Consider the following 23,034-nt stretch of genomic DNA (forward strand, 5'->3'; position numbering starts at 1 on the left):
CCCAGACCTCACCTGGAGCATAGTGAAGACCTGACCAGCTCTGATGTAGTTCCACTTATTGTCTTGAAGGCACCTGGGGTGGGAGAATAGGTGCTCTCCATTACTAGCCCAGGACAGACACGCTGACTATGCAATGCCACCCTTAGTCTATGCTACCTGTTTGCTGGGACACATGTACCAATATAAGCGCTATTGTAAGGATGAAAAAAGGCCTAGGGAAAATGAAAACACCTATCCCTGACATTCATTCCCACTAGAATTCAAATCAGAAACATAGGGTTATTCAAATGAAGAAGGGAGCTTAATCCATATTGGTAGAAAAGATGTTCAAGAAATAACAAGTGGAAATTCAATAATACGTTTCTTTTTTATTGAGATATAATGCACATACGGTAGCAGTCACCATTTTAAGGTGTACAATTCAGTGCTTTTTAAGTCTATTCACAAGATTGTGCAACCACCACAACTATCTAATTCCAAACTATTTTTATCATCTCAAAAAGAAACTCCCTAGCTGTTAGAGATCACTCCCTGTTCTCCCTCTTCCCCAGATCTTGGCAACCACTACTCTGCTTTCGGTCTCTATGGATCTGGCTATTCTGAACAATTCATATGAATGGAATCATATAATTATGTGGCTTTTTGTGACTGGCTGCTCTCACTTAGCATATAATGTTTTCAAGTTTCATCCATGTCATAGCATATATCACAACTACATTCTTTTTTATGAATAATATTCCAATAATATTCCACCATATGGATGTACCACATTAATCTATCCATTCATCAGTTAAAGGTCACTTGATGTGTTTCCATTTTTTGGCTATTTCGAATAACACCATTATGGAAATTCATGTGCAAGTTGTTGAATAGGCATATATTTTCATTTCCATTGATGTACACTTAGGAGTGGGATTACTGGGTCATGTGGTAACTGCATGTTTAAGATTTTGAGGAATTGCCAAAATCTTTTCCTCAGCGACTGCTCCATTTTATGTTCCCAGTTGTAATCCATAAGATTTCCAATTTATTTGCATTCTCACTGACATTTGTAATGTTTCTTTTTATTGACTAAAGCCATCCTAGTGGGCGTGAAGTGGCGACTCATTTCGATTTCGATTTGCATTTCCATAATGACTAATGACGTTGAGAAATTTTTCATGTGCTTGTTGGTCATTTGTATATCTTCTTTGGAGAAAAGTCTATTCAAATCCTTTCCCCATTTTCTAATTGGGTGGTTTGTCTGTTTATTGTTGAGTTGTAAGGGTTCTTCTTGTCAGCAATGTAATTTGCAAACATTTTCTCTTGTTTCATCGGTCAGTTTTCAACTTTCTTGATAGTATCTGTTGATGCACAAAAGTTTTTAATTTAGATGAAGTCTGATTTACCTATTTTTCCTTTGGTTGCTTGTGCTTTTCATTTCATATGTAAGAAATGGTTGCCTAATTCAAGGTCATGAAGATGTACACCTATAGAGTTTTACAGTTCTAGCTCTCACTTTTAGATCCTTGATCCATTTTCAGTCAGTGTTTGCACATCATGTGAGGCAGGTGTCAAAATTCATTGTTTTACAAGTTGATATCCAATTGTTACAGCATCATTTGTTAAAAACACTATTTTTTTTCTACTGGATTTTTTTTCAGCACCCAGAATGATAGTCAACTGGATATAAATGTGTGAGATTATCTGTGAATTCTGAACTCTGTTCCATTGATGCCCACGTCTCTTCCTATATCGGTACCACGCAGTCTTGATTAATGTAGTTTTGTAGCAAGTTTGGAAATCAGGAAGTGTTAGTCTTCTAACATTGTTCTTCTCTTTCAAGATGGTTTTGGTTGTTTGGGGTCCACTGTATTTCCACATGAATTTTGAAATTATCTTGTCAATTTCTGCAAAGAAGCCAGTTGGGATTCTGTCAGGGACTGCAATGAATCTGTAGATTGTTCTGGGTGATATTGCCATCTTATTGATACTAAGTCTTCCAATCTGTGAACAAGGGATGTCTTTCCATTTATTTAGGTCTTCTTTAATTTTTTTCAGCAATGTTTTGAGGATTTCAGAGTATAATATTTGCATTTATTCCCTTAAATTTGTTTCTACATATTTTACTTTTTTTGATGCTACTGTAAATGGACTTGTTTTCTTAATTTCATTTTTTTGGATTGTCCATTGCAACTACATAGAAGTACAAATGATTTTTGTGCATTGTATCTTGCAACCTTGCTCAATTGGTTTATTAGTGGTTTCTTGTGGTGGATTCTTTCAGATTTTATATATGGAAGGCAATGTCATTTGAGCCATTTAAATGACCATATAAAAATTATCTACAATATATCAGTATAAAAGTATGATACCTTTTTGATGGGCCCACTTTTTTTGGAAGCAAAACATCCAGATTACTGGGGGAACCCACCCCCAATATTTCAATGTAGGTTCTTTCTATTTTCCATAAGTGTTGGCCGGCTGAGAAATAAAGAGAGACAGTATAAAGAGAGGAATTTTACAGCTGGGCCACCAGGGGTGACATCACATATCAGTAGGACCATGATGCCCGCCTGAGTCTCAGACCAGCAAGTTTTTATTAAGGGTTTCAAAAGGGGACGGGGTGTAAGAACAGGGAGTAGGTACAAAGATCACATGCTTCAAAGGGCAAAAAGCAGAACTACTACTAAGGGTCTAACAAAGATCACATTCTTCTGAGGGAAAAAGACAAAGGGAAAAAGCAGAACTACTGATAAGGGTCTATGCTCAGCAGTGCACATATTGTCTTGATAAACATCTTAAACAACAGAAAACAGAGTTCGAGAGCAGAGAACTGGTCTGACCACAAATTTACCAGGGCAGAGTTTTTCCCCACCCTAGTGAGCCTGAGGGTACTGCAGGAGACCAGGGCGTATTTCAGTCCTTATCTCAACTGCATAAGACAGACATTCCCAGAGTGGCCATTTATAGACCTCCCCCTAGGAATGCATTCCTTCCCCAGGGTATTAATATCTTCCCTACTTGCACGTCCATTTATAGGCTCTCTGCAAGAAGAAAAATATGGCTCTATTCTGCCCGACCCCACAGGCAGTCAGACCTTATGGTTGTCTTCCCTTGTTCCCTAAAAATCGCTGTTATTCTGTTCTTTTTCAAGGTGCACTGATTTCATATTGTTCAAATACACATGTTTTACAATCAATTTGTACAGTTAACACAATTATCACAGTGGTCCTGAAGTGACATACATCCTCAGCTTACGAAGATAACAGGATTAAGAGATTAAAGTAAAGACAAGCATAAGAAATTATAAAAGTTATTATTTGGGAACTGATAAATGTCCATGAAATTTTCACAATTTATGTTCCTCTGCCGTGGCTCCAGCTGGTCCCTCCATTCGGGGTCCCTGACTTCCCGCAATATCAGATAGTTATTTTTCCAAATTGCATGTGAGTTTCCATTACTCACTCTTCTGATGTCCCAACGTCCCCCATCCCCATGTACTCCTAGTACTCACTTCTGAGACCACTCTAGTTTCATTCCAGACTGGGCAGAGAAATCCTGCATCATTTCCTGTGCTCCTAGGAGAGGGAGGGCTCAGAGCTGGAGGAGAGTGTGGACACTGGGATGGAGAAGGCATTCTGAGTCTCTTGGGGGCTGGCATCCCTCAGAAACATCTTATCATTCACGATGCACAGACTGGAGGAAAGAACAATGCACCCTCAAACTGGACAGGTAGACAATTCCACACTCTCAACAACAGGATCCTTCTTAACCACTGCTGCCGCTCAACAACCAAATTGCTTCCATATCCCTACTGTGCCTGCCTCCCAGATATTTTGGCTGGTACCTTCTAACCCTCCTACAGAGTCTGCCTTTGGAGAGATTGTCTACCAGCTTCATTAGATTTTTAGAACCCCAGCACGTTAACCCTGTACAACAGCGCAAGGAAGTGGATACTCTTATTCTAATTTTCAGAGAAAGGCACTGAATCTCAGAGAGGTCGAATAAGTTGATCAAGGTCACATAGTTTGTGAGTGTTGGGGTGAGGAACAAAAACTGTATTCCAACTCCAGGGCCCACACTCTTAAATATTAGGCTGGACTGTTCCTTGGATCTACCTGTTGGCCTTCCACAATATTGAGAACACCCTGAGGACTGCACCCAACACATTCCCACAACACTGACCCCGAGCTGGGATGGGTGCTCCCACCCACAACATAGCACTAACCTGGAATTGCGGCCAGAGGTAGTGATGAAGGTCCACATGAAGGCAAGATTAGAACCCTGAGACCATCCTTCCACTTCAGAGACAACAAACACCACCACCTTAGAGTTACACAGGCTTTACATGCTCACACAGTGATCCCCAGTCAGAATCTTGCTTGACACTCACACAGAAGTGGGGACAGATCAGGACAATTGTTCACTTGGAGTCAGGCAGATGTGGCAGGAATGGGGAAGGCAACAACAGGAACAATCAGCTCCCAGTGATAGGGCCCCTATCATGCATGGGGCCCTGTGAAAACCACAGGTTCACTTGATTCCTATTTCACAGTAGCCCAAGAAATGGGTTATTATTAGCCCCATTTTGCAAATGAGGAAACAGAAGGGTTAAGTAACCAGCACAAGTTCACAGAGTAAGGACCTGGGATGAGAGCTGTCAAACTCCACAGTCTGTGTCCTTAACGCACGCCTGAGCTGTGCAGGGCAGACAGGCATGGACCTAGGTCAGATCAGGGTGGTTTGTGGGCAAAGTGGGGGTGGGAAAACACAGAGGGAAGAAGAGGAAGGGACGGAATGAAATCAGAGAAGCTGGGAGAATTCTGGGAAGGAGCCCAGCCAGTGGGAGGGAGCAGTGGGGGATCTGGGGAGGGGACTCTGCAGTCACTCACCTTCCTTGAACACTCTGTTGACAGAAAAGCAGAGCATCCTTTCCTGAAAAGGAAGCGCTCAGGTGCTCAGGATCCCCCTTAACCTCCGACCCACCTCTGGCTCTCTGGGCCTGCCCGAGGGAGGAAGCAGGTGTTCACGGTCTGGCACCACGCGTCCACCAGGATAGAGCTGAAGTCACGCTGAGTTTCAGGCAATGCACTGAGGGAGTCCACGTTTCGTGGACATTTTGTGTGCTTTAGCAGCTTCCTCTGCAGGTCTATAGAGAAGAAGAGAAGCAAGGAAGGTGCAGGGTGGGGGGAGCTGCCATACCCTGGTCCTTGGCCCCTGTGATTGTTCCTGTCACACTCCTTTACCCTGCCCAATCTTCTCCATCACACACTTACAGGGGTCTTTGAGAATTTTTATATTCCTGCTATCCTTGAAGTACTTGCACAAGTTGCTCCTAGGAGAAAAAGAGGAGCAGGAGTGGGTGGTCTGGCCAGTGCAGGCATTTGCAGGAGCTGGTTTCTTTCTGCAGGAGAGCCACATGGCCCCGGATCAGGGTCTGAGCTGTGATACTCAAGGAGTTGAGTCCTCAGAGTTGATGGGAATGCTCAGGGAGAAGCAGGCCTCATCGTGGTAAGCACCGAGGAGACCCTGTCAATCTCCAGAGTCACAAATCAAGTAATACCTGTGGGGAAGCAGTGAGGATAGGCTGTCTCTGTGGCCTGGGCCCCAAATGAGACTTGAAAATTCCCATGAGCTGACCTGTGCATGGGTGGCCTAGCCTGCCTCAGCCCTCCCCTTTCTCATGGTTCCAGGGATACTCACTGCTGCAGGAATTACAGGACTATACTCTTTAGGGTTTCAGATCCAGTATAGCTTTCCTGGAATCAAAAGACAATTTGGATCTATGCAGTGGACAAAGCCTCCCTTACAACACCCCAAATCTTGCTTGGTCCTTCTTCCTCACCTTGCAGGGTTTCATTATCTCAGAGCTGTCAATATCAACAATCATTGGTGCAGATAACTCTCGGCCGTCCTGGAGAAGGAAAGAGGAAGTCAGCAGTGGAGACCAAGGAAGTGGAGCTGGATGACCGATAAGATGAACATGCCTGTGGAGAACAAGCATCAGAGGACAGGTGGGAAATGGGCCTGGAAATTCCAGTAGGCAGCTTTCTCATGGGGTGCTGGATATCTCTACTATTACATGCCAACATGTGTGTGTGTGTGTGTGTGTGTGTGTGTGGACACATTTTCCAGGGAAAATATTCTTGTCTTTTTCAGGAATTCATGCCTGTAAAATGGATGAGGGTCTGATACAAGCATGTAATCTAGGCAAGACCCAAAGGACTTGAGGGCAGTTGTGGAGGACATGTTCCTGAGTAAGAGGAGACAACATTGATGGTATTACACATACTTACCAGGCATAAAAATCCTGGGTAGCACTATCCAAAACCAAAAATTGAATGAAGTGACTGACAGTTCAGGGTTGCACAGTCTCTCTCCTACTCCCTCTCCTTTTCGTCCCTCTCCTTCCTCCTGGTTAGCTTCCACCCAGACTGCTGTGACTCCCTTTTCTCCAGTGCCACACGAAGCAGCATTGGGAGCCCAGGCTCCAGGGCTTTCTTCCCCTCCTTCCCTCACTTGCCTTTGTCCAAGTCACCATGGAAGGCTCTGCAGGGAGCAGGAAATAGAGTGGGAGCCCAGGGCTCTGCTACCTCACTGGCTGTCCATCAACCTGCCTGACCAGGCCCAGGCCAAGACCAGGTCAGCCCTTAGGGATGACCCAGGATGCTAGGACAGGGAGGGAGTGAGGCCAGGCTCAGGACGCAGGAAGGGGAAGGCAGGGGGGGATGACAACAGAAACGGGGTGAAGGTAGGGGAGGGACAGATGGGTGAGACATAGGAAAGGGGAGACAATGGAGAAACAGGATGCAATGCAAATGGAAGGGAAAGATGCTCTACTGTGGAGGTGGAGTTCAGGGAGGTATAGAGAAGTAAAGGGCTCCCCAGCTGCAGCCCTTTCCTTCATCGCCCTCTGGCTGGCCCTGGGGACCAAGGCAGGAAAGGAAAACATGCACCTGTTGGGCTGGGGCCCGCTGGATGCAGCTGGAGCGTTTCTCACCTGTGTGAGCTCAGTCTGAGCTGGGCATGGGAAACAGAGCAGCCACGGGGACAGGAGACCTTCTCCCAGGAGGAGTGAAGGGTCAGGCCCCAGCTCAGCATGGGGTTCAGAGTCTGGCGACCCCCTCTCCTGACCACTGCATTCTCTTCTGATGGTCCCTGACACCTGTGCCCCTCTGTGCTGGCGCCTTGACTGCGGAATGTACCCATCTGGGGCTACCCAGGGCTCCTCTGAGGGAGGACCCTCTGAGGGCCCAGGCAGGGCGATGTGAGGTGTGGAGGGAAGGAGGGGTAGTGCCCTGAGAGGCCTGTCCTTCTCTCTCCTCAACTTCCTCTGCCCTCTTCCTTCCACTCCTGTTTCAGGAATGTGGCCCGCTTCTGGTCCCTTGACTCAGGAAACCCAGGTTTCTCCCCAGCGAGGGCCCAGCTCCTGGCATTGGGCCAGAAGAAGAGATGGCATGACAGCAGCCACCCAGGGCCTCAGCCCTCAGTATGGGGCAGGGAAGCCCCCATGCCAGCCTAGGACAAGTGGGGGGACCTTTTTGGAGCAAGAGAAGGAGAACCCCTTTCGGGACAGGGGAGGGAAGCCCCATCTCAGCATGGAAGCAGGAAGGCCTGTCTCAGCATGAGGCCCTGGACTAAAGGACTCTTCTCGGTCCAGGCCACCAGCATCTGAATACTGCTGGTCCTAGGGAGGTGGGGGAGCCCTGCTTCCTGGAGCACACTCACAGAGGGCACACTGGAGGAGGCTTGGTGGAGACAGGTGGGAAACACACCCCAGAGCAGGTGAAAAGGGGACCATGTCAGAGGAAGGAAAGGAGACCTCTAAGCACAGATGAGTGAGTGACACAGAGAGAGGAGTGTGTGTATGTTTGTGTGTGTGTGTGTGTGTGTGTGTGTGTGTGTAGGAGGGGAGGTTTGTGGTCTTCCCAGAGGACCAAGCCTGCTTCTTCTTGCAGAAGGGCACTTTCAGATACAGCTCAGTCACCCAGGGAGCAAAGATGCCCAGGAAGGGCGACAGGGGTTGCCACTGACCTTACGTGGGTGGACTGGTCCAAGAAGGTGCTGCACAAGGGGTTCCCTTCTAGCCATAGCTCTTTGAGCTTCAGCCTTTTCACCTTGCCCAACTCCCACGCTGACTCCAGCTAAGAAAGATGGGGAGGAAACTGGAGAAGGAGGGCCAGGGAAAGAGAGACACCCAGGACCCTGGGCCCTGAATTCCCCCAGCCCTCATAGTCACCCACAGGTACCTTTGCCTGGATGTTGCCATTATCCTGATGTGTCCTGCCCTCCACCCAAAGTTGATCTGGCTCCCCCTTCTCACCTTATTTTTGGAGAGATTCAGGGTCTTGACTTTGGAAACCTTCTCTATAATGTCAGACAGGCCATCCAGGTGGTACAGTTTGTTGTTGCACAAGTTCAAAGACAATAGCTTTGGGTCAAGAAGAGTTAGAGTGGCGGCTACTATCTTGGGCCTCAGAGACAAATCTGCCCTCCACCTTATCCCTTCCACCCCTCTAACTAAATATCAGAACTGGGCCTAAGGCTTCGCCTCAGGGAAATTTCTTTCAATGATCTTCAGGGTGGCAGTCATGCAGTTTCTTTGATTCAGGATTATATCAATGTCACGGCCCATCAAGTCTTGAAGAAGCCAAGAGAAGGGAATCAGAAGGCTGGGAGGGTCCTGGCTGGACCAGAGTCAGCCCCAACCCCTCTGTAAATTGCCATCTCTAAGTCTCCCTGTCAGGCAGACCTCTCTGCCCCCGCTTGCCTTAGAATTGCTGCTGTCAGCCATACCTGGGTCAAAGCGGAGATTCTGGAGATCAAGAGCTTGCTGGGAGACATTGTACCATTTGTTCATGGTCAGCTGCAGAGATAGAGATGAAGACAGAGGCTCTGAGGCTCTGGTGGTGGTGGTGGTGGTGGTGGTGACAGGGAAAGAGGGGGCCAGGGGAAGAAGAGGTGGGTCCAGGAAGTGGACATACAATGATACTTGAGTCTGTATTACCTTTAGCATCTCCATTTGGCCTGGCTTCAACTTATTCTTCACAGAGTAGGGCGCAGTAAAATGATTGACAAATATACATATCTGCAGGAAGGCAGGGTGGTAAGTACCAGGACCTCTAATCCCAAAGACGATGACCAGTCCCCTGGCCTGTCCTCCTGCCCAAAGACTAAGTACAGGGAATGCCCTCGGCACACACCTTTTGGTTCTCATCATCATAAATCTTATAACTGACATCCTTCAATGCGGAGGCAGCGCTAGCAACCTGGACAAAGAAGCATGTCCGATTTCGGATGTAGTGGAACTACAGGGAGTGAAGGCAAGAGCAACAGCGTCAGAGGCCAATGGCCCCTGCTGAGCCAGGTCTCTCCCTATCCCCCCCGTGTCCACTCATCTGGCTTCTGTCCACTCCATCCTCTCTTACATCAACCGGAGTGAAGGGGACACTGCAATGGCTCTGGATTGAATTCATTAGCCATGCCTTGTCATACTTTATCCCATAAGGAATCTAAGCATAAAAAGAAGAAATAGGAGAGAAGGGAGAGACAACATGGAACTAAGGTTGGAGAACAGAACCAACCAGCTGTTTATTTTTCCAGCTTTCTACTTAGCTTGGACTTCTAAAGAAGGGACCACTGACATGATTTCTTATTTTTGTGCCAAATATGGATTCCCTAAGCTACCTTTCTCTCCATTCTGAAGCTCTCTTTCAAATAATCAACTTAGGGTGTTTTATGTGGTCTTCTTTCTATCAGGTTCCAGAATATTCTCTCTCTTTCTTTCTTTCTTTCATTTCTTTCTTCTTCTCCTTCCTTCCTTCTCTCTCTTTCCTTCCTTCCTTCCTTCCTCCCTCCCTTTCTTCCTTCCTTCCCTCCCTCCCTCCCTCCTTCCTTCCTTCCTTCTTTCTCTCTCTGTCTCTTTCTTTCTTTTTGGAGACAGAGTCTTGCTCTGTTGCCCAAGCTGGAGTGCAGTGGCGTGATCCCAGCTCACAGCAACCTCCGCTCCCAGGTTCAAGCGATTCTCCTGTCTCAGCCTTCCGAGTAGCTGGATTTACAGGTGACTGCCACCATGCCCGGCTAGTTAGTGTATTTTTAGTAGACATGGGGTTTCACCATGTTGCTCAGGCTCGTCTCAAATTTCTAACCTCAAGTGATCTGCCTGCCTCGGCCTCCCAAAGTGTTGGGATTACAGGTGTGAGCCACTGTGCCTGGCCCAGAATATTCTACCTAATGCAGACCTCAACGAGATACTCACTGTGACCTTGAATCATTTCCTCATGTTTTCATCTTGTGTGTTCCGCCTCATTTTTCTCTCTGGAGGTTTTCTATTTCTCCAAATGGTAATATGGATTTGATCTTCACTATGTCATTTCACTAGCTTCCTGTTGCGTTGGATTCTATAAGGAGTGCTGTGGGGAAAGGGAGAGAAGGCAGATATTCATTAAAGCTAAGAAAGTCTTCTATACACACTCCCCTCACTGACACCAAGGCTACAATTGGGATTGCTCAGCCATTATTCCACTTCCAGCATTCTTCAGTTCTCTAATGAGAGAAGAAAAGGAAGACCACAGAGAATGAAAGTGTTGCACAGTCCCGGAGGCTGCTACGTGCAAACCAGGCTGCCTGGTCACTTACTGTCTTAGTTGGCGGTCCTTGTGGACATCCCTCATCTCCATGCTTCCATCATTCTCCTGGCAGTGTGAAGGCAGAAGTTCATACCCACCATGTTCATAATGACAGTTCCTCTTGTCAAAATTACCCTGGAAATGACTCCCACCTTTCTTCCTTCTTCGAAAAGTGCTACTACATATACGGCATTCTGCATTTGGGAACAAAACACAAGTTTGAAGACACATCAATGGTCCACTTACCATGTCTCATGTTGTGGGCTAACTCCATGGTAGGACAAGCAAAGTGCCAACCTGCCCCAAGGGACCGATCACACAAGCCCCAGAAAACAAACTCCTCTGCCTGTCCAGATACAAGAGCCTTATCTCACAGGTGGCACAATCAGGGGAGAAATCCTGGAAGAGGAAGCAACTGTGTTGAACCTCTTAAAAAATGGAGCAGGAATTATAAAGAACAGAGGTGCGTGTGTCCATGGGTTAGACTAGACACCAGCTACACACCTGGAAAGGGTCCTAATCTTGCCTTCTCTCAGGCTTCTCTAATCAAACAACAGCACCAACACTTGGGAGACAACCTATCTCGCAGCTCCGAAATCGCACCTCCAGTCCCCAAATGCATTCTGTGAACAGTCAGCAAGCTGTACTTCTTTGCCGGTGTAGTACAAGCTTTAATGACAGGTGGGACTGATGTAACAGCTTCCCAAGCTGCCCTCCTGTCTCCAGCCTTGCCCTCAACAATACTCAGTTTGAAATATCCAGAGCAAGCTTTCTTTTTGCCCAGCCCGAAATGCTTTCAGTCCAAGAGACAACTCTTCCTAAGCAAGTGACAGAATTACTGGAAAGAAAGAAAATCGGCAAGGATATTAAAAACCACTACAGTAACAGGATCTAAATGACATGAATAAAACACTGTACCCAACAACGAAAGCAGGGCATGCTTTTTCCGCTCCCCCCCCCACTGTCTTGCAGCATTCACGAAGGTAGACCATCTCCTGGGCCATCAAACAGACCTCAACCAATTTCAAAATGTACACGTTGTCTCAGGGCACCCTTATGAATAAAATTTCAGTCACTGCTGACCTCTCTGCAATGTACTGATTATGGCCAGGCCTCAGATTAACTTCTGTTGGGGGGGGGGGTCATTGCTTTCACTGTGTGTGACCCACTGTCAGGACAGTCCTGCTACTCTCAAGTGTTGGGACTTTCCCTGTGTGCCGTTAGAAGTGAAATTAAATATGGGCAGAGCATGTGACCTAGACATTCCTGATGCTTGGTCCCCACAACTTGGAAGTGGGCCTGGAATGCCCTCTTTCTCTCATACTCTACATCCAACCGATCAGATTGGATGTATCTTCTCTTGTCTCTACCTTTAAAATATATCCAGAGTCTGGCAACTTCTCACCCCCTCCATTGCTACCTACCCTGGCCAGGTCACCAACATCTATCTCCTGGATTATGTTGCTTTCCAACTTGTCCTTCTGCTTTTGCCCTTGGCTCCCTTACCATCTATTTTCAACACAGCAGGCAGAGTGATTTTTTAAAGCATAAGTCAAATCCTGTTATTCCTCTACTCAAAATCCTTTAACTGGTATGTTAAAAAGCTATGAGTCCATAACAATACTCAACAACAACAACAAAGGTCCCTATTGGTGACATTTGGAGGATGTCCAGGAACCAACTCATTTTCATGAAAGTCCATAAATGAAAGGGACAAAAATCAAAGATTAAAGTGAGGGTTAAGGGCACATGGTCAATATATGGAGCACAGGAAGAGTCAATGTCATTTTTGAGAACCAGCATTACTTCAGAAATAATGTCACTGAGGGGAAGAAGGTGTAAAAGTTAGCTAGCCAACAGCTACAGCTACAGCCTCAGGCAAGGCCTTGTGTTTGAAGAGAGCACATGTAATAAAAAGCCACAGAGGGACCCGACAGAGAGAGATGCTGAAGATAAGACACACACAGGTGCACATCTACTTACTGAACTCTGGCATCTCTGCACAATCCCTGTCTTGCAGTTGTGCTGCCAGAATTACAGGTGTTCTCAACATAAAGCAGCTTGTGCTTCTCACCCAGACCACCTGGGTTTCCCATCAGGCCCCACCATATATTGGTTGGTCCTCCCACACAGACATAGTAGTGAGTATTGTTTATGACATCATGTGCGTTCCTACTGGAACTTCCTGTGTCATTTTGGAATTCTGCCTACATCACTGCCATGCCACTGAGTGCATGGCATCAGCATCCCTGCTACGGCAGGGAAAGAATGGGATAAGAAGAAAACCAACCCTTGCCCAGTGGCAACCAACATCTGCTCGGTGTTGGGCAGACTCACTAGGTTTCTCTTGACCTCCTCACAGAAATCCCATGAGAATTCTATCCACAGTCCCTTTTCAGATCATGAATATTAGGCTCACAGATGTCGGGTACATTTCCCAGTCAAGTAAGTGGCAGAACAGGAATTATGTCCTCACGTATATTGGTCTGCCTCTACACCCTGAGTGCTCCTCCAGAGACTGCACTGGTTCTCCCTTAAATGGAAAGCTTTCCGGTCTCATGGACAGATTTTTCTGAGCAGGCCAGGGATGATGTTTTATGCTAGTCACTCCTGTTGGGGTGGGAACCAGGTTTCTTGGATAAAGTGGAGATCTCTGTCTTGGACCAGATGGGTGAAATCTGTTTGGGCCACGGGTTTTCAGATTAGGAGTCACTTTAGGCTGGTAGTGGTCTGGCATAGAATAAGGGCCTAATTAATATTTGTGAAAAGAATGCACGTGATGTAGCTCTGGGATCATTGACAAAACCACTTTTGAGAATACATCCATCTGAACCATTTCTACCAACCTCTATTTATTTATTCCAGACCTATTCAGGCTGCAGAACTATTTCATAACCTGCTTGCAAAACTAAAATGAATTGAATTTTTCTTCTGCAAAATTAACATTTTTTTCATTGATGTATCATTAGAAATAAGTACCTCCCTATAGACTAAGTACCTCCCTGTAGACTAAGGCTAGAACTGCAGCTTTGAGGATCTCAGAGAAGGGGACTTTTGCAAATACTGGTGACAAAAACGAGGAGAGGCATTCCCTGAATCCAGTAGATAGAGCTTTCTGGACATCTGGTCTCCGTAGGAAGAATGTTTTGGACCTACAGGCATGCTGTGTTCACTCAGCCTTGTGACAGACAGGAAGTACCATCCCTGTCTCAGAGAAAGGAAAGAGTGTGTGTCTGTGTGTCTGTGTTGCCCATGCAAGCAAGATTAGTGTTTTGTATTACATACTTTTAGAATTAGGTTACTGATACAGGTACTCCAAATCATGTTGGTAAACACATTGCCAGACAACACTGGATCCCACTGCACATTTCGTTTCCTGTGTTATGTATTATATATGGCCAAATTTTGTTTCTTGTTCAGAATATGCTTTTTAGTGGTTTTTTTCTTTACCTCTTGGTGTTTTAATATTTGAGTTGATTGTTTTAAAATAAGAAAGTAGTACAGTTCTCTGTACAATAATGTAATGGAACAATATCCATGAGTTGACCAGGGTTACAGAGCACCCCCAGTGGGGGAGGCCAAAAAACCCAGTGGAACACAGCTTGGGCTTTGAAGTGGGGCTAAGATTTTCAGTCCCTGCTCTACACTTTCCCAGGAAAAGCACATGAATACTTTTAAGCATAAAGTGATATTTTCCTAAGGATTTTCAGTGATATTTACACCAATATACACTTGCACTAACCATGTGTGAGTCTAATTTTCTGCAATATGCCTAACCATTCAGAAGTCATTCTTACAATGATCCGGATATTTCACTTTTTGAATTTATTACATAAATCACTCTCTGCCTAAATATATACATATGATTATATGGCTGTGCTTTACAGGTTGTTTGGGACAGAAGGATGACGGGACCAGAGAGTGGCTAATATTGTTAGGGGAGAAGTAGAAATGATTGTCCTTGGAATCAAGTAGGCATGGCAAGGAAAGGGCATGAGTACCTGACATACAGAGTAAAAAGGCCAAGGAATGGATGTGTGGGTCAGAAAGAAGAGGGTGAGTACAGAGAAGACAACAAAACACACATTGAAAAAGCCTCCAGGGAACTGAATTCATCCTGGTGATACACCCGCCTCTGGAAACCTTCCTTCCTTCCTTTCCATGTATGTCTTATCTGTCCCTGTTACTTCACTTCCAGTTGAACACCAGAGAAACAGTTCCCACACAGTCTCAAAAAGGAGAGATGGTACCAGGCAATAGTGTGCATTGATAAGTCTCTTGCACAGAAGGCTGGAGTCAGGGGTCATTGGTTTCAGACACAACACCCATCGTTGCCCACCAGACTTTGAGTGGGCTCTGTCGCACCGCTCATTTCAGCCTTGACACAGAGTCACACATTATTGGTTATGGGCCTAGGATTTGAGGTCAGATCCACCAGAATTTCAATCCTGGTGCTAAATTCTGTGATCCAAGGCAAGTAATTGACCTCATTGTGACTCAAGTTCTTGTTTGTTTTCCCTCTAACTCAAAGATAGCAACAGTTTCTACCTCCTGGGTTAGTGTAAAAATTAAATGAGTTAACACATGGAAATACGTAAAAAGCACCTGAAGAAATGCCTGTGACCTAACAAGCACTATAAATAAGTTTTCTATTGCTATGTCAAGAACTTAGTACAACATCTGGCATTTATTGAGGAAGAAATATGTCTTAGTTGCATTTGTTGTTATTAATCCTCCTGGAAATGAGGAGGAATACAGATGAGTGTAGAGGGACAAATTGCTGTGTTGGCTACTAATGTGTTTTATAAAGTGGCAATATTAAAACAAGAAAACCATGTTGGAAAATAATCTGACATACTGATTAAGGAAATCAAAATAAGAAGCTCAGAGACTGAAATATGTATATGGAAAGCTTCAATGGTGGTGGGGGGGGATTTAAGTTTCTAATTTCCAACTTCATTATTCAAGAAATTGTTCTGGTTTAAGTGGTAGACTTGGAAAATAAAGCTAGAGTATTCCTCATACTACATGACACAATGTGGAAAAAAGTCCAGGATATAAAATTGAATATTCCAGACTGACATCAGCATGATCTCAAGCTAGAAAGCTACAAGTTGTCCTTCCATATACATCTTGAGTTAACAATACATGGATCAGAATACCTCTGACAATTCTAGAGACAAGTTGGGAAGCTATAGCACTTAGGCTATTGTAAAACCCAGAGGAATACTGCAAACGGGGTAGGAAAATTTGTGGTATTTAGGGCATCCATTAATGTTTCTCCTATGTGGCATAGCATGGAATGACCATGAGAAACTTCTGTACCCAGGCTCCTTCCTCATAATGGAAAAAATAGTGGGCTATATGTCCAACGTTCTGGTTCATCTGAAAGCTTCCCAAGGGGCTAGTTTCTGTCTTGCCTGACTCAAGAGCTGATGGGACCCATGCAATATTTTGGACACTGCTGAAAACAGAAGTAAGAAGCATGTTAGAGTTTCCATTCCACAGGCAGATGTCAGGGGGAACAATAGATTAGAAAATGCTTGAGAGATCCTAGAATCTCCAGCTGGACTGGTTTTTTATTTTTTATTTTTTTGAGATGGAGTCTCGCTCTTTCACCCAGGCCGGACTGCAGTGGTGCTATCTCTGCTCACTGTAAGCTCTGCCTCCCGGGTTCACGCCATTCTCCTGCCTCAGCCTCCCGAATAGCTGGGACTACAGGCGTCCGCCACTGCGCCCGGCTAAGTTTTTGTATTTTTAGTAGAGATGGGGTTTCACCATGTTAGCCAAGATGGTCTTGATCTCCTGACTTCGTGATCCGCCCGCCTCGGCTTCCCAAAGTGCTGAGATTACAGGCGTGAGCCACCACGCCCGGCCTGGACTGATTATTGATAGTCTTCTCTTGCACAATGCTAGTATACAAAGACTGGGTGAGGTGGCTTGTTTTTCAAATACTCAAATTCTAACAACAAATAGGAAGGCATACAGAGGAACATGGCCCAATCAAAAGAAGAAATTAAACTCTAGAAACCAACCTAAAGAAACACAGATCTATGAGCTGCCTGACAAAGAATTTAAAATAACTGCCATAAAGATACTCAGTGAACTAAAAGAGAATATAGATATACAGATAAGTAACATGAATAAAAGAATGGATTAACAAAATGAGAATATCAACGAAAAATAGAAACTATTAAAAAAGAAATTTTAGAGCTAAAAAATACAACAATGAAACTAATATTTATTAAAGGGGTTTAACAGCACAACTGATCTGGCAGAAGAAATAATCAGCAAATGTAAATATAGGTCATTTGAAAAACCAAGTTAGAGAAGGAAAAAGAAAAAGCAATGAAGAAAAGTAAAGAGAACACTTGGGACATGATCAAGCAGGCAAGACATGCATTATGGAAATTCCAGAAGGAAAAGAGAGATAGAAAGAAGCAAATAGCTTATTTGAAGAAATAATGGCCAAAAACTTTCCAAATCTGGAAAAGGAAATGGATATATAGATTTTAAAAGCTCAAATATCTTCAACTCGGAAAATAAAAATAAAATGAGACACATTATAATGAAACTGTCTGAAGTCAAAAATAGAATCTTAAAAGCAGCAAGAGAAAAGTGATTTGTTGCAATGGAGCTTCCATAAGATTATCAGTGTATTTCTCAGCAGAAAGTTTGCAGGCAAGAAGACAGTGGGATGACACATTCAAACTGCTTTAAGAAAAATAAACTGTCAATCAAGAATAATGTATTAAGAAAAGCTATACTTCAAAATTGAAGGGGAAACAAGACTTTCCCAGATAAACAAAAGCTGAGGAAGTTCATTACTGCCAGACCTGCTCTAAAGACATGCTAAAAAGAGTCCTTCAAATTGAAGTAGGACAGTAGACACAAAGCTGTAGAAAAATATAAGGTTCATCAGTAAAGGTACACAAATAGATGAATAAAATAACTGGCACTATTGAAATTTTATGCACAGAATTTAAGTGACAAAAACATTTTTTAAAAATATAAACCTATTTTAATGAGTACATGATATATGAAGATGTAATTTGCCACATCAATAACATAAAATGGGAAGTGTGGAGTTGTAAAGGAGAATTTTGTATGCAATTTGCAGTTAAGTTGTTATCAATTTAAAATATAATGCTATACCTTTAATTTAATATGTTTTATGTAATTGCAGTGGTAAACCACAGAGAAAATATCTACAGGATATACATAAGAGCAAACAAGAAGGGAATCAAAGCATACCATTACAAAAAAAAATTGATGAAACACAAAGGAAGTCAGTAAGAGAGGAAAAGAGGCACAAAAAAGCTGCAAGACATATAGAAAACAATTAACAAAATGATAATTACTATCAGTAATTACTTTAAATGGAATTGGATTAAACTCCCCAATCAAAATACCTAGATATGCTGAGTGGGTTAAAAAAAAGACAATTAATTTAAAAAAAATTTTTTATTTTAAGTTCTGGGATACATGGGCAGAACATGCAGGTTTGTTACATAGGTATATGTGTGCCACCCTGGCTTGCTGCACCTATTGATTGACCCTTCATCTAGGTTCCCTCCCCTCGCACCCCACTCCCCAACAGGCCCCAGTGTGTGTTGTTTCCCTCCCTGTGTCCATGTGTTCTCATTGTTCAACTCCCACTTATGAGTGAGAACATGTGGTGTTTGGTTTTCTGTTTCTGTGTTAGTTTGCTGAGGATGATGGCTTCCAGCTTCATTCATGTCCCTGCATAGGACATGATCTCACTCCTTTTTATGGCTGCATAGTATTCCATGGTGTATATGTACCATATTTTCTTTGTCCAGTCTATCATTGATGGGCATTTGGGTTGGCTCCATGTGAAACAGACAAATTTTAAATTAAGAAAAGACTGTTACAAGAGACAAAAAGGACATTATATAATGATAAACGGTTGATTCACCAAGAAGATATAATAAGTATAAGTATTTAGGCACCAAACCTCAGAGCTACTAAGTACATGAATCAAATTTTGAAAGAATTAAAGTGAGAAAAAGATAGCCACATAATAGCAGGATACTTAGATACCCAACTTGCAACAATAGACAAAACAACCAGATAGAAGATCAATAAGAAATCAGAGGATTGAACAACACTAGTTTAACTGCACCTAACATATGTATACAAAACACTGCACCCAACAACAGAATATACACACTTATCAAGTGCACACGGAACATTCTATAGGATAGATGATATTAGGCCACAAAACAAGTCTTAACAAATTCAAGAAGATTGCAGTCAAACAAAGTATCTTTTCCTATCACAATGGAATAAAACTAGAAATCTATAGTATAAGGAAAACTAAAAGTCTACAAATATGTGGAAATTAAACTACATACTCCAATAAATTGGCCAAAGAAGAAGTCACAGAGGAAACTAGAAAATACTTTGAGACGAATGAAAATGAAAACACAACATACGAAAAATTATGGGATAGAGCAAAAGCAATGCTAAGAGGTAAATGCATGGGTGTAAATGTGTATATTAAAAAGAAGAGGCTGGGTGTGGTGGCTCACGCCTGTAATTCCAGCACTTTGGGAGGCCAAGGCGGGCGGATCACGAGGTCAGGAGATCGAGACCATCCTGGCTAACACGGTGAAACCCCGTCTCTACTAAAAATACAAAAAATTAGCCACGCGCGGTGGTAGGCGCCTGTAGTCCCAGCTACTCGGGAGGCTGAGGCAGGAGAATGGCGTGAACCCAGGAGGCGGAGCTTGCAGTGGGCCGAAATAGCGCCACTGCAGTCTGGCCTGGGTGAAAGAGCGAGACTCCATCTCAAAAAAAAAAAAAAAAAAAAAAAAAGAAAGATCTCAATCAACAATCTATCTTTATACCTCAAGGAACTTTTTAGTTCAAGGAACAAACAAACCAAACCCACAGATAGCAGAAGGAAGAAAACAATGAAGATAAGAGCAAAAATCCATTAATTAGAGAATTAAAAAATGTCAGAAAAAAATAAACAAAACGAAGAGTTGGTCTGTTGAGAAGATAAACAAAATTGACAAAACCTCAGCTTGATAATCTAATAAAAAAGATGGAAGACTCAAATAAAATTAAAAGAGGGCACACTGCAACCAATGATACAGAAATAAAAAGGATTATGATAGAATACTATGAACAATTTTGCAGGAACAAATTTGGAAAACCTGAAAGAAAGGGATAAATTCCTAAAAACACGCAACCTACCAAGACTGAATCATAAAGAAACAGAAAATTTGAACAGTCCAATAACAAATGAAGAGGTTGATTCAGTAATCAAAAACTTCCCAATAAAGAAAAGCTGGGGCCAGATGGCTTCACTGGAGAATTATACCAAAACTTAAGAATTAACACCAGGCCGGGCGCGGTGGCTCACGCCTGTAATCCCAGCACTTTGGGAGGCTGAGGCGGGCGGATCACGAGGTCAGGAGATCGAGACCATCCTGGCTAACATGGTGAAACCCCGTCTCTACTAAAAATACAAAAAATTAGCCGGGCGTGGTGGCGGGCGCCTGTAGTCCCAGCTACTCGGGAGGCTGAGGCAGGAGAATGGCGTGAATCCGGGAGGCGGAGCTTGCAGTGAGCTGAGATTGCGCCACTGCACTCCAGCCTGGGCGACAGAGCCAGACTCCGTCTCAAAAAAAAAAAAAAAAAAAAAAAGAATTAACACCAATCCTCCTTAAACACTTCCAAAAAATTGAAGAAGAGGGAATACTTCCAAGCTCTTTCTATGAGGAAAGTATTGCCCTGATACCAAAGCCAGACAAAGACACTAAAAGAAAAGAAAACTACACAATATCCCTAATGAATATTGATACAAAGGTCCTCAACAAAATACTTGCAAACTGAATTCAGCAACACATTGAAAAGATTATAGGCCAGGTGTGGTGGCTCACACCTGTAATCCCAGCACTTTGGGAGGCTAAGCAGGAGGATCACATTAGGCCAGGTGTTCAAAACCAGCCCATCTACTCAGAAAGCTGAAGCAGGAGGATTGCTTGAGTGCAGGAGTTTGAGGTTATGGAGAGCCGTGATTGCGCCACTGCACTCCAGCTGGAGTGACAGAGTGAGACCCTGTCTCAAAAAAAAAAAAGTTTATTCACCATGACCAAGTGGGATTTATGCCTGGGATGCAAGGATGGTTCAACATATGAAAATCAATGTAATATAAAACATTAACAAGATGAAGTATAGAAACCACATGATCATCACAACTGATGCAGAAAAAGCATTGAATAAGATTCAATATCATTTCATGAGAAAAATACTCACCAAACTAAGACTAAAAAGAAACTACCTCAACATAATAAAGGCTATTTATGAAAAGCCCACAGCTAACATTATACTCAATTGTGAAAGACTGAAAGACACACACACACATGCACACACACATACGTATACACACAGACACACTCACATGGCCATCCTTTTTTGTTTTTACCTTTTTAGTCTCTATAGTAAAGGAAAGCATAGCACATAAGAGTGTGAGTGCTGGAATAGTTGTCAAGTGAGCCAATTCATAGTATATTTTACAAAATCTTTTTTTCTATTGTAATTGGTATATTCCCAATGAAAATGGTGTTTTCTCTATTTTGCAAGTATTTTATATTATTCTTATACCCAGTAAGTTTAATTTCTATTATTAATTATAATTTTCTATAGATTCCATAGAGTTTTATATAAAGATGATTATATTAAGATTTGTTTTCTTTTTTATCCCTTTTATACATTTATATATGTGTGTGTGTATGTGTGTGTGTGTGTGTGTGTGCATGTATTTATATTGGCTTACTTTACTGCCTGGAAAACAGTAAGAATCTGAACAGAAGTGGTTATATGAGTCATACTTGTCTCTTTTCCGATTTAAAAATGGAAAGCCGTTAATGTTTCACTATTATGTATGGTATTTGCTGCTTTTTAAAAAATACCCATTATCAATTTAAAGAAATGTATTTGTATTCCTGGTTAGCTGGGAGTGATTGCTATTGTTGCTGTTTAGTCTTGATTGGTTGTTGAATTGCATTGTATACTTTTTTTCTGGATCTTTTGTGATAATTGTCCTTTTCTCCCTCCTTTATTCTATTGAAGTGCTGAATTATATTATGGATCTCCTTATGTTAGGCCAATATTCCAAGCTTAGGATAAACACAATTTTCTCATGCTGTATTATCTCTTTTAGTCACTACAGAATTTAGTTTGCTATCATCTTATTTCTACATTTACATTTACATAATTGAGATTGAGTAGTAATTTTGAATTCCATGTCAAGAATACATTTAATATTTTCTATTTCTTTAACATAAAAATTATATATTTTTTTCTGGAAATTAATCTAAATTTTCAAATTATCAGCATATCTTTTTAATAACATTATCTTTTTTTCTCTAGCCAATTTTATTTTTATTTTTATTTTTTATTATACTTTAAGTTTTAGGGTACATGTGCACAATGTGCAGGTTTGTTACGTATGTATACATGTGCCATGTTGGTGTGCTGCACCCATTAACTCGTCAGTTAACATTAGGTATATCTCCTAATGCTATCCTTCCCCCCTCCCCCCACCCCACAACAGGCCCCGGTGTGTGATGTTCCCCTTCCTGTGTCCATGTGTTCTCATTGTTCAATTCCCACCTATGAGTGAGAACATGAGGTGTTTTGTTTTTTGTCCTTGTGATAGTTTGCTCAGAATGATGGTTTCCAGCTTCATCCATGTCCCTACAAAGGACATGAACTCATCCTTTTTTATGGCTGCATAGTATTCCATGGTGTATATGTGCCACATTTTCTTAATCCAATCTATCATTGTTGGACATTTGGCTTGGTCCCAAGTCTTTGCTATTGTGAATAGTGCTGCAATAAACATACATGTGCATGTGTCTTTATAGCAGCACGATTTATAATCCTTTGGGTATATACCCAGTAATGGGATGGCTGGGTCAAATGGTATTTCTAGTTCTAGATCCCTGAGGAATCGCCACACTGACTTCCACAATGGTTGAACTAGTTTACAGTCCCACCAACAGTGTAAAAGTGTTCCTATTTCTCCACATCCTCTCCAGCACCTGTTGCTTCCTGACTTTTTAATGATCACCATTCTAACTGGTGTGAGATGGTATCTCATTGTGGTTTTGATTTGCATTTCTCTGATGGCCAGTGATGATGAGCATTTTTTCATGTGTCTTTTGGCTGCATAAATGTCTTCTTTTGAGAAGTGTCTGTTCATATCCTTCACCCACTTGTTGATGGGGTTGTTTGTTTTTTTCTTGTAAATTTGTTTGAGCTCATTGTAGATTCTGGATATTAGCCCTTTGTCAGATGAGTAGATTGCAAAAATTTTCTCCCATTCTGTAGGTTGCCTGTTCACTCTGATGGTAGTTTCTTTTGCTGTGCAGAAGCTCTTTAGTTT

The 23,034-nt window shown here is 42.8% G+C and overlaps 1 protein-coding gene across 1 annotated transcript in view; it reads right to left on the reverse strand.

Moving 5' to 3' along the window:
- The window catches only part of LOC101143267 (nuclear RNA export factor 2), an 11,218-nt gene extending 405 nt beyond the window's left edge, over positions 1-10,813 (reverse strand). The window contains 20 exon segments of the mRNA XM_055376603.1: positions 13-73; positions 3,497-3,557; positions 3,560-3,678; positions 4,211-4,283; positions 4,875-4,917; positions 5,013-5,131; positions 5,259-5,317; positions 5,426-5,545; positions 5,686-5,741; positions 5,828-5,896; positions 6,279-6,302; positions 8,013-8,126; positions 8,306-8,413; positions 8,534-8,622; positions 8,779-8,848; positions 8,990-9,070; positions 9,186-9,290; positions 9,411-9,494; positions 10,241-10,394; positions 10,621-10,813. Coding sequence (XP_055232578.1) covers positions 13-73; positions 3,497-3,557; positions 3,560-3,678; positions 4,211-4,283; positions 4,875-4,917; positions 5,013-5,131; positions 5,259-5,317; positions 5,426-5,545; positions 5,686-5,741; positions 5,828-5,896; positions 6,279-6,302; positions 8,013-8,126; positions 8,306-8,413; positions 8,534-8,622; positions 8,779-8,848; positions 8,990-9,070; positions 9,186-9,290; positions 9,411-9,494; positions 10,241-10,394; positions 10,621-10,661 — 1,650 coding nt within the window. The 5' untranslated portion in view covers positions 10,662-10,813.
- Between the last annotated feature and the right edge of the window lie 12,221 nt (positions 10,814-23,034).

Source organism: Gorilla gorilla, chromosome X, assembly GCF_029281585.2.
Source record: "Gorilla gorilla gorilla isolate KB3781 chromosome X, NHGRI_mGorGor1-v2.1_pri, whole genome shotgun sequence".
Classification (NCBI taxonomy): domain Eukaryota; kingdom Metazoa; phylum Chordata; class Mammalia; order Primates; family Hominidae; genus Gorilla; species Gorilla gorilla.